This window comes from Neomonachus schauinslandi, chromosome 5, assembly GCF_002201575.2.
Source record: "Neomonachus schauinslandi chromosome 5, ASM220157v2, whole genome shotgun sequence".
Taxonomy (NCBI): Eukaryota; Metazoa; Chordata; class Mammalia; order Carnivora; family Phocidae; genus Neomonachus; species Neomonachus schauinslandi.
Window position 1 is genome coordinate 28,175,887 of NC_058407.1, and position 11,952 is coordinate 28,187,838.

General features: G+C 43.5%; 1 protein-coding gene across 1 annotated transcript; it reads left to right on the forward strand.

The window, feature by feature from the left end:
• The first annotated feature begins 860 nt into the window (after positions 1-860).
• On the forward strand, positions 861-3,599 carry BTG1 (BTG anti-proliferation factor 1). The gene is made up of 2 exons (XM_021687519.2): positions 861-1,312; positions 2,286-3,599. Exons 1-2 carry the CDS (start codon positions 1,165-1,167, stop codon positions 2,651-2,653), a joined length of 516 nt encoding a protein of 171 aa, XP_021543194.1. The 5' UTR covers positions 861-1,164; the 3' UTR covers positions 2,654-3,599.
• The last annotated feature ends 8,353 nt before the right edge of the window (positions 3,600-11,952 follow it).

Sequence of the window (11,952 nt, forward strand, 5' to 3'; positions counted from 1 at the left end):
CTCCCTAACCCCCTACAGCTTAAACTTTACAGAATCCGCGTTACTACATTTATCAGCACTAAGTTGGATCCTGTAAGGTCTCCACTCCTCGTTTACCTCCAGAAGTTACTGAAACAGCAACCATAAAAGGCTTACTAACCTTTTATTTATTTTGCAATTAAACTTTACAAAGACATCCCCCCACTCCTCCCCGAGGGTGGAGCAGGATCGGCTCCCTGGAGTTGGCAGCGCTTCTACTAAGAGACCCCGACTCCCTGGGGTTGCAGAAAGACCCGCAAAGGTCCGCTAGCTCCACTTTCTCCGCACCCCCGCTGAGCGTCCCCGCACCTTTGGCACGGGGACCCGAACCGCGCTGCCCCGCACACGCCTCCAGCTTGGTGATCCAGCCTCTTAGACCGGAGCGGGGACGGGATCCGCGCGCGCGGACAGCCTAAGCAAAGCGGCTTTTACTGCCCAGCACTGAGCCTCCCGGCGAGCAAGCCCAGGCAGCGCACTTTCGCAGAGGATGCCCTGGCGCTGGGCCCGGAGTTGCGGAAGCGGGAAGGAGGAGCTAGGGCTGGGGCGGGGCTTTCACACGCGCACCCTCGCTCGGCTCGGTCCCCTGGCCACAGCCCGCCGGTCTCCGGCCGCCGCTCGGGAGTTTATTTGTTTACAAGCGGATTACGTCAGCTCCTCCCTCTCTTCCCGGGCTCTGCATCCGCCCCCTGCTCCCTTTTCCCGCCCCCTCCGGCTCCGAATCTGCTGCGTCACAATGGTGCGATCTCCGGATTGGCTGCAGTCGGCCGTCATACTCCAGCTACGCCACTTCCTTTCCGCGGCGCTATAAAAGCTACTGCACGGAGCCTGTGTGTCTTCGCCCCTCGGAGCTGGAAATGCAACTGTTGGGAGCTTCGGAGGCTGGGGAGCTGGACGCGGAGGCGGCTGGGGAAGTCCGAGCGATGTGACCAGGCCGCCGTCGCTCGTCTCTTCCTCTCGCCTGCCGCTTCCTGTCGTGAAAATAACTTTTTTACTATAAAGGAGAAAAAAAAAAGTAGCTGTCCGCCCCTCCCGCCCTCTCTTCTTCTCAGCCCTCTGACCTGCGAGGGAGCCCGGGGTGGCCGCTCCGCCGTCGGGGCCGCGCCGCCGAGCCCCGGCCGCCCCGGGCCGCCCCCTCCCGCCGCCCCCATGCATCCCTTCTACACCCGGGCCGCCACCATGATAGGCGAGATCGCCGCTGCCGTGTCCTTCATCTCCAAGTTCCTCCGCACCAAGGGGCTCACGAGCGAGCGACAGCTGCAGACCTTCAGCCAGAGCCTGCAGGAGCTGCTGGCAGGTGAGCCGGCTGCGGCGGGAGTGCGAGGGGCGCCGGGCGGACGCGAACCGCACACCCCGGGCGGGAGGCGGGCCGAGCCGTCGGGGCCGCGGGAGCCGCGGCTCTGTCCCGGGCGGGCAGCGCTCGGGTCCCGCCGCGGGACCCGGGCTGGCGCGCTAGGTGGCCGCTAACGGCGGGTCCCGGCGAGGGTTTGGGGGCTGGGCCGAGGGCGCCCCCTCCCCCCACGGCTGGCCCACCGAGGGGAGAAGGAAACAGGCGCACAACAAAGAAACTACAGCCACTGAGGCGGGAGCCGCGGTCCTCGGACCGTCCGCGGATTTGGGGACAAAGGAACTGCGGGGCTGGGGTTGGTTCGACGCCCCCTCCCCCAACTCCCTCCAACCGTTGTGGGCTCGGCGGCCCGGCCCGGGGGTGGGAAACCGCGCCGCTGCCCCGGGGCCAGCCCGGGACGGACGTGCTGTCTCCCCGCGCCTCCTACCTCTGACCATTAATCATCGCATTTGTCACCGGTTCAGTTACGGCCCTGCCCAGAGCGTGGTTTAGGGTTGCTTGTTTTTCTTCCCTTCGGGGTTAACAGTCCGGTGGCGCTTCTCCTCCAAAGCCATAAACCTCATTGTGTGCGGCTGGGGTGGGGTGGAGAAAGTAAACAGGTTCCCGCCTGGCCGCCGGTGCCAGCCGGCTGCCCGGCCAGCCGAGGCCGCGCGCCCGATTCCTGTTTTGGCGGCTCGACCGGTTGGTTCCTGGAGATTGTTTTGTCCCATGCTACTGTGTTATTTCTAAAGCCTTGCCCGCTCTTTCCCCAGCCCCGCACACGCACAGCAGCGAGAGCGATGCTGGGCATTTTTAAAAGTTGATAGTTTAAATTTTTCACTTCTCAAAGGAGCCAGCGGAAGAAGGAAGCTACAGCGGGATCTAACAGTAACGATCTAAAGCATTGTTTCTCTGTTTGTTTTTTTTTTTTTTTTTTCTATAGAGCATTATAAACATCACTGGTTCCCAGAAAAGCCGTGCAAGGGATCAGGTTACCGTTGTATTCGCATCAACCATAAAATGGATCCTCTGATTGGACAGGCAGCACAGCGGATTGGACTGAGCAGTCAGGAGCTGTTCAGGCTTCTCCCAAGTGAACTCACACTCTGGGTTGACCCCTACGAAGTGTCCTACAGAATCGGAGAGGATGGCTCCATCTGCGTGCTGTATGAAGCCTCACCAGCAGGAGGTAGCACTCAAAACGGCACCAACGTGCAAATGGTAGACAGCAGAATCAGCTGTAAGGAGGAACTTCTCTTGGGCAGAACCAGCCCTTCCAAAAACTACAATATGATGACTGTATCAGGTTAAGATATAGTCTATGGATGGATCATCTTATAATGGATGGATAAATTTGATTTTTGCTTTGGGTGGGCTCCTCTTGGGGATGGATTATGGAATTTAAACCATGTCACAGCTGTGAAGATCTGGCACAAGATAGAATGGTAAAAAAAATTTTTTTTAAAGTGACAGTGCCATAGTTTGGACAGTACCTTTCAATGATTTAATAGCCTGTGAGTCCAAGTAAATGATCACTTTATTTGCTAGGGAGTGAAGTCCTAGGGTGGTTTCAGTTTCTCCCAGATGTTATACCTAAATTTTTTCCATCAACCCCTTTAAGGCAAATCTGTATTTCAAAGAACCTTTCTCTGCAGTAGATCTTGCAGAGGAAATTTGCACTATTACACTTGAAAATTGTTAACTTTTTTGGCAGCTCAATAGGAAAGCTCAACATTTTAAACATGGTAGTACTGGAAATTTTGACAAGACTTTTACCTAGCACTTAAATATGTATAAATGTACATAAGACAAACCTAGTAAGCATGACCTGGGGAAATGGTCAGACCTTGTATTGTGTTTTTGGCCTTGAGAGTAGCAAGTGACCAGAATCTGCCATGGCAACAGGCTTTTAAAAAGACCCTTAAAAAGACACTGTCTCAACTGTGGTGTTAGCACCAGCCAGCTCTCTGTACATTTGCTAGCTTGTAGTTTTCTAAGACTGAGTAAACTTCTTATTTTTAGAAAGTGGAGGTCTGGTTTGTAACTTTCCTTGTACTTAATTGGGTAAAAGTCTTTTCCACAAACCACCATCTATTTTGTGAACTTTGTTAGTCATCTTTTATTTGGTAAATTATGAACTGGTGTAAATTTGTACAGTTCATGTATATTGATTGTGGCAAAGTTGTACAGATTTCTATATTTTGGATGAGAAATTTTTTCTTCTCTCTATAATAAATTGTTTCTTATCTTGGCATTTTAATCAATCTCTTGTCATGATTATAAAGGTTCAGCTATAAAAGATACGTTTCTCAGAAGACTTAGGTTCTATAAGCTATGTGAATGTCAGTTGCACACTGGTCATGCTGAAAAACATTTGCTAGGAGTGAAGATGATCTGTGTATACATATTTAGGTGTTAGAGGAAACACAGGGTAACTTTTTTTTTTTGATCTCTAAAGTCAAAACATGGACACATTCCCAGGCTAATCTCATGAAATGAGGATAAGAGACAAAGGTAACATCTACCAAAGTGATATTCAGAATTTGCATGTCATTGCTTCCCCGTTGAAGTGAAGATCATTGGGTCCATTCTGGCCCACCTTTGAGAAACAATTACTTTGCCCCATGGAATTCTTGTTCAATTAGAAAATCCTGGGGCAGATGACCCATAGTCTTAAAGACCAGACTAATAATCACTGCAGGGATTGGTTGCTTTTTGCTTTTCATCAGCTGCAAGATTTACATAAAAATCACTTAAGCTGGAATTCAACAAAAGGTATGTTTATGAATTTTTATTCTCAAAAGTTGAAATGTGAGTTTTTGATTCCTCATTTTCAGATTTCTGTTTCAGATAAATTCTAAGAACCTAAATGAAACATTGAGTGCTGGAGTGTAGATCACTACCGCATATGATAAAAACTTGTTGGTAATTCTTTGGTTGTAGAGGATAACATGGTTCTTCAGTGGAAATTGAAAGTGGGGAATTTTGAGTTTTTCTCTACACAGTTAAGTGACTTACCATAGAGTGGCTTTTTGGGGAGCTATTTATGTAAACATGTACACGAAATATTTCACAATTTAGGTTACTTGAAATCAATTACTTGAAATCAGTAGAGCCAAATTTGGGGATTTATTAATGACTGATTTTGTAGACTACACAGGAATATACAGCTGAATACGCAGGTATTTAGAATACAGGCTATGTGTGTGTACTTTATAGGCCATTCTTGGGCATTTGCATTATAATAACCACAGCACATTGAACCCCCTTGCCAATTATTATGGTTTATTTTTCAGTGTGTTCTTTGAGAAAGTCTCCCAGTTTTTCAGATTTGAACGTGCAGTAAAACAACTGGTGGTAGAGTCTTTACCCCGGTCTCACCCCAGTTCTGATGACTGGTGTTTGCCAACTGCATCGCATCTGGTAACTCCTTTGAAGCCAGGTGATGGATAAAGTTCTGCATACTAAATCATTGGAATCAAAGGCGAAGTATCCAGAGAGTTGAATATATTCTAGTATCTAAAACTGTGTCATAGAACCTATTCTCAGATGGAAAATAAGTTTTGAAGATTTTGACATCTGACTTTTAGGTGCTTAACAAGAAATGCGGTAGGAAGAACACTTAATAAACATTTCATTTTAGAGTTTAGGTGAGGTCTGGCATGTAAAGAGCTGTTAAGTTCCTCTTTAAAAAGGCTTGCAAGCATCCCTGAGACCTAGCATCCGGCTGTTTGCTGTGACCTTAACCTTATATTCCCCAGACAATTGTCTACAGTACAGTAGCTGTTTGTTTGAGATGTCTCATTCATTGCTTCTGGGGAGTGTTTTGCCTAGCTATTTTGATGGAAACATTTGTGTGTCTGCTGTATGCACACGCAGGTGTGTGCCAGACCTGCACATGTCGTCATTTCTGTGTGCTTTTAAGAAATGCAATAGTGATAATTGAAAAGGCTTTTATACTGCCTGAGCGAAAAGATAGTTTCTCAGAAATCCTTTCAAGAGAGGATGACTGCTTTCAAAATCATTAATTGCAATTGGCACCAAGGGTTCATAATTATTGGCAATATGTTTAGGGGTGTTACTTTCTGAATTTTAATGGGTAGTTTTAACAGTACTTACTTTTCTCCAAATATAAGTACTGTCTTGCTCCATAATGCTGAAGCAAGGCTTCCCCTAGTTCATGCAGGATAATGTGGCTGTCTTCCTCTTCAGTCTGGAACGGGAGTCCCTTGTCTGTCCGTACCCTTCATTGACAATATTTCTACATTAATAGACTGCAAAGGCTGCTAGAAAATGGCTTTCTGGTACAGTTGCACAAATTATTTCCTCAAGTCACTGTTACCAGTTGCAAGGAATTTTGTTTTGTCTAGGGATTACAGATCTTGGAATTGGCCTTCCTGTTAAAAGGAAGCAGTATTCCTGACTATTCTGGTGTTTAGTAACTAAAGGTTAAAACAGTATACTGTATATTAAAGTTTAAAGATCATTCCTCTCCCCTTTGCATCCCTGTTTCAGCTAATGTGATAAGATGTTATTGATAAGCTGTGGGGAGAATTTACCAATAGTTTTGTTTCGGATTGTCTGAAACAATAGATTTCTTCTTTATCTGAAGGCATAGGGACTTCCGATTGTTCAGTCCCATTTCAGTCTGCACCTGAACTTTTGTACATGGCTTCTGTTAAAATACGGTAATCCTTTATTTTTCATGTTTGGAACATAATAACAGTATGAAAAACTTTTGTAGTAAAATAGTTTGTACTACTAACCAAACTAAGCTGCTTAACTGAGTCCTGAAGTCATTTATATTAATGCAGATAGGCCAGAGGAATTTATATGTGATGAGTTACAGTTTCTGGCTATTTCCATAAATCTTGAGATATATATATATATTTCTTTTTTCTGAGAAAAGCATAAAGTGAAGAAACATTAAACCAGATGTTACATTATGTAGCTTTACGGTGCTCCTAAGCAAGTAAGCCTTAGGTTGTATCAAGAGTGAGGACTGACACCATTTCCTCAACAATTAATTTGTGGACCAGTCTTTTGACCGCAGTTTTACCTTAGCTAGCTCATTTCTTTTGGTATTGTTCAATGTGTCAAATGATAGAAAAATGATAAGGCTTCCCATTTAATTTCCAGTTAAGGATTTTCAATTTTTGTAAGTGTTTTCTGTCATTTCGCAGTTGAATAATCTCACAAGGAATATTTTGGAGTTCAGCTTCTGATTTTTATAGGAGCCTTTTCATGATAATTTATCATTTTTATGTTGAATATCGAGAGGTTTATGCAGCAGAGTCATTTGGCAGAGAGTTTGGGAAAAGAAATACTATTATTTTAAGGATTCTGTAATTCATGAATCTGGGACAAAGTCTGCACTGTTTGTGAATATGCAGGTCAGAGTGGTAGTAAGGTTTATGGCCCATGCTAAGTGGAAACTGGGCTTGGGGGAGGAATGGATGGGAAGCAAAAAGAAACCATGCTCCTAAAGGCATTTTTAAAGAAATTCAAATATAATGCTTAATGTCTTTGTCTATGTTATTTTATAAAGGGAAAATATTTTTTAAGCTGTTATAAACTACTTGATTATTAGCCTCTTTCCTTGTACCTTTAAGTTGTGAAGGCCATTTGTGACCCCACTCCTGAAGACAGAAGGGTGATTAAGTGTCGGCCAGACTCCTAACATCACGATAGAGACCACCAGGCAGGAAACAACAGTGGAGTTTACTGCATTTCTGTCTTTGGAGACTATCACATCAAACTAATTATTGTTTCAAATCCTAACAGAAAACATGGTCATCTCTGGGTATATTTAGTTTTAATAATTCTCTAGATAGGTGATCTCCAGAGTACCTTTATGTCATTCTCTTAAAGTATTTTTGCACGTGTGTGTGTGTACAAGCACATGGTATATTTTATAAACAAATACACATAGATTGGGGATGTATTCTGTTGATAGGGGTATACTGATCAAAAATGTTTAGAGACTGTTTCTCTAGATCATCACTAAAGCAGATGAGTGCTCTCTTAATAACTTGTGATTATTACATTAAGTGATAAGCCTTCAAATAAGAAGCCGTTGTAGCATTTCAAAGAGGGTTATCTTGTCTAATTTTTGCTTATCTGCTTAGGTCCTTATTTGTAAAATTAAGACCTCTTTTACAGCCAACAGAAACCCCAAGTTAAGTGTCCTATCAATTCAAAGTCTGTATGCTCCTACATATTAAACTAGGTACTGCTATGTGTCAAAATCCACATTTTATGTTTTTAGAAATTTTCTTTTTAAATGTTAGGGCTCTTGTAACATTTCCTTTATTTGCATGCATGGTGGTAAAAGAACGGAGTTAACGTAGTCGCCCATCAGTGATTAAATTAGCTTTAGCAGTTATGGGTTAGCCAGAAGTCTCTTGTATCTTTTCTCTCTGGTTCTGAGCAATCTCTAAATTTGTAGGAAGGAAAGATGACTGCAAATTGGACTTTATTTGAGAAGCTTCTGTAAGTGGGCATAAACCTAAGATGACAAGGTTTGACAATCGCACTATAAACAGGATTGGATACATCTTCCAGTCTTGATTTATGGCAGTGTTGTCCCCTTGAGTCAATAGACTAAATGGAATTGTATTTCCTATAAATTACACTTGTGAGCCTTCAAGTTACCAACATACATTTCTCATTTGACCTCCCAACAACTGGGTGAGGTTGGCAGATAGGTAGGTCAGTATTTTTTAATCTTCATGTTGTAGATGGGAAGCTGAGGCTTAAGGAGTTTTAAATAATTTGCCCCAGAGTCAAACGGCTAGTAAATAGCTCATTCATAATTTGAACTTGGGCCCTTTTGGCCCCAGAACCCGAGCTCTTAAGTATTGAGAAGTATGATTTATTCACGGTGTTTCACAGTGTTTGGAACATGCGGGTTTTAATTTCTCCTTGCTAGCTAGCCTTCTTTGGTCATTTTTAGCCTTGAAGCCCTGTCTCTGTCCATGCTCACAAGGCATAGAACTGTCTTAAAAGGAGGCTTCTTTCTTCAGGAGGCATTTGGGACCTAGTATAAAGAACACTAGTCTTGGACTCTGAAGAATGAGCTGGAATGCAGTGTGGGACTTTGGACAATTTGCTTAGCCTGAGCCCACCACTCCATATGTGAAATGGGATACAAATAAGTCCGTTAAACATGAAAACATCTAGCAAAGAATGGTTGGATTCTTGGAAGTTGAATAGTCTATCTCATGGAGGCAAATTAAGCGGATTGTTTTCTTGGTTTCTTGAAGATTTGATGTCACTGAGATTGTTTAGTTTCTTTTAAGTCCGCTTCAGCCAATAGCTGTAAGAAATGTACTTGTGTTTTTGAAATACCATGGGAAGGAAAATGGACCCCTTTTTAAAGGGGAACTACAGACAACCCAGGCATGTCCATTTATTTCGCAGACTTTCCTGAGCTGGGTCCTTAACATAGTGCTTTTCAGTATGGGCTGTTGTCTCAGTAAAGGGCACAAAAGAAGGCATCCCTTCAGCCCTTCCGTCTGTATTGAACACCTTACAGCTGAGAGATGGAACCACCAAGTGTGTGTAGCCAGGCAGCTCTGTGCGGTGCACGTTTGTGTGCTTTATCTGGTTTAATCCTCGCGTCTGTTTGCTGTATAAAGTTGACTTTTCCCAGGGTTTGCAGTCCTTCAAGCCATTGGTATTTGGCCATGCTTTTGTTTCAAACAGTGGTTTTCAAACAGAACTCAGTGGTTCTCAATCTCTTCTTAATCTAGAGTGGTGTGAGTACTTCCTTTACTGCAACGAAAAGCAGCCTCTTAAGTTATCAGTCTGGGTTTGAGTTTCTTGGGGTGTAAGCTGATGCAACGTTTGCTTGAATCACTAATAATGTAATTGACTTCTTGTAGTTAGTCATAAATGAATCAGCTACCACGTGTTCTTTTTAGTTTAAACTCAAGTCCCTTTTTCTATGTGAACATACCTTCATTGAATCGCTTGATGCTGGGTTGTATAGCATTACTGCAGACCTCAATGAAGTAGGTACTCAGCCAGCAGAGCTTCTTGCTAATTTATTTTGCAATAGTACGGGAAACAAAGGGCCCCATTCTTAAAAGAACCTCAAGAAACTTAGAAGCAAAATTCCTCTGACCCTTTCAGAAGTCTTGCATCTTAAATTCCCTGCGTGGTTCAGGCCTGCTTGGAGTTGTGCATAGCCTTATAAATTAGTCAATGTGTTCCTATAATGTTTAAGATTGTGATGGAAGAATAATAAGAGTTTGGAACTAATTAAAACAAGGTTAAGGTGGCCAGTCTGTGTTGTCAGAACAGTTATCCCTTGAGACAGTAGTTACGGTTATAGAGTTAGAGATGGAGCCTTAGGTAATACTAAAACGTTAGGCACGAGCTCTCTTCTCCTAACTCCCAGATTCTTGCATTTCCCCCATTACTGTGTCCTTTATGTCTCTTCCTTTTTATTTTTTTAAAGATTTATTTATTTGAGAGAGAGCGACCAAGAGCGCATGCGGGGTGGGGGAGGAGCAGAGGGAGAGGGAGAGAGAGTCTTAAGCAGACTCCACGCTGAGTGTGGAGCCTGAGGTGGGGCTTGACCTCACAACCCTGAGATCACGACCTGAGCCGAAATCAAGGGTCGGGCTCTTAAATGACTGCACCACTCAGCCGCCCCTCCTGGGATCCTTTCTAATGGTTAGAATATGATTGGTGTTTTGTCCTGAATCTACCACATTCATTAACTACTTACTAAGTCCCTCTCTGTGCCACATACTGTGCCAAGCTCAGGATTCACAAATGGTCACCATCTCTGCCTTCAAGGGGCTTCCAGCCTAGTGGCGGCAGAAGTTACCAAACGTATAGAAAACCTGGCCTGATATGCACTAAGGGAAGGAAGTGGTGAATGGGGTGTCCTAAGAGCTGTAATGGACACGGCGATACCTTACAGATGCCTCCCAGAGGAAGGAACACGAGCTGCATCTGTAGGGTGAGTGAAGAAGGCGGAATCCAGAACAGCACGCAAAGTCTGGCTGGAGAGTCCGTGGTGCTTGGGAGGGATGGAGTGGACTGGAGGGGATTAAGGGAGGGAGGCCACACCATGTGAGGCTTTGAAGGTAGGGAGCAACCAATGTAATTTGGTCAATAAGTTTATCAGGTGAACTGTGACTCTAGAGAGTAAAACAGGGTGCTATTAATCATTAAGCCCAGACTATAAGCACATAGAACAGTCTCGCTTTTATAGCCCATGTTAAAGTATTATCTCTTTGAGTAAGGGCCCGGCCACCAGCAACGTATCTACTTCCTAGTAAATGCGTCAAGGAGTTAGAACACCTTTTCCTGTCAGAAAGGAACCCAAACAGAACTCAAGAATGTTTTTCAGAACAACTAGGTTGTTAATGATTTGTTTTGGTACAGACAATAATGACTTTCATGTTCTAAAGGTTTAGCATGGAAAGTTGGTTTTTAGTGTGAGCTACTAGATTAGAGGTACTTTCACGGCATATGAAACAGCACAGTTCAAATTCAAACACATCTTTGGTAATTTTCCAGTTTCTTGTTGTTACAGCCCTTGCCATTTTTGCAGTGTTTATTAAACAGAATTAAAAACAAAACCATTTTAATTCTAGGTTTATATTTCCAGTGGAAGTACCTCCTAGACATAACTTTCAGGGTGTGAGCTACCAAAATTTTTTTTCTTTAAATTGATGTAAAAATTTAAGATAGTTAAACGTAAAGAGTTCGGTAGATTTTGTGCACCTGTGTGATCCACACTCCAATGCAGAGAACATTTCTACCGCCCCAGAAAACTCCTTTTGGGAGCACTTAAAATTTAACTTAAGAAATACGGTTGTGGAGCCAGGCCTCAAATTAGAAATGAGTTGTTTTCCCTCTCCTCTTCTTACTACTTTATTTTTGCTTCTTAAACATGCGGTAATGGTTACTTTAAACACGAAGCAAATTGTCGCCAGAAGAAACCGTTGCCTTTCAACTAGTTATGATTTAGTGGTTACTAATATTGTACATCTCTGCCCAATTTGCTATGGCTTTTAGTCTTTTAGAGTGAGTAGTAAAATTTGAGTCATATCACTGACTCACAAGCTTACTAAGGATTGCCTGATGTTTGTTATTAGGCTGGAACTTCAGAATCTTGATCAATTGAAAAAGATTGTGATAATGTCAAATTTACATAATGCCCCCCCCTTTTTCATTTAGCCTGATTATGCCACTATCGTAGGTTTTGCAGATAAGAAGAGACGAGTGGTAAACCTGTCTATATAGCTGAGTCCTAGCCTTGAGCGCTTTCTCCCATCTCAAAATTCTCAACTCCCAATTGCCAAAGAGCAATTAGAATACTCACCTAAGTTACAGCACAATGAGTTGTGAAACTGATCGAACCCGAGAGCTGTGTGTCACTGTCTTTAAAGATTCCTGAATGCAGGGATGGGAAGATCTGTCCAAAGGAGACTGTTAATAGTTTGGAATCTACTGAGGGAGAGGGAAAGGAAAAAAATACACCAGTGATTAAAAAGGGGATTTACTCCTTGTTTTCCCTGTAGACTTAGTGTTCTGATTTGGAACGTGATCTGGAACCAGAGCTGGAATTAACTCTTTCTGAGAAGGAC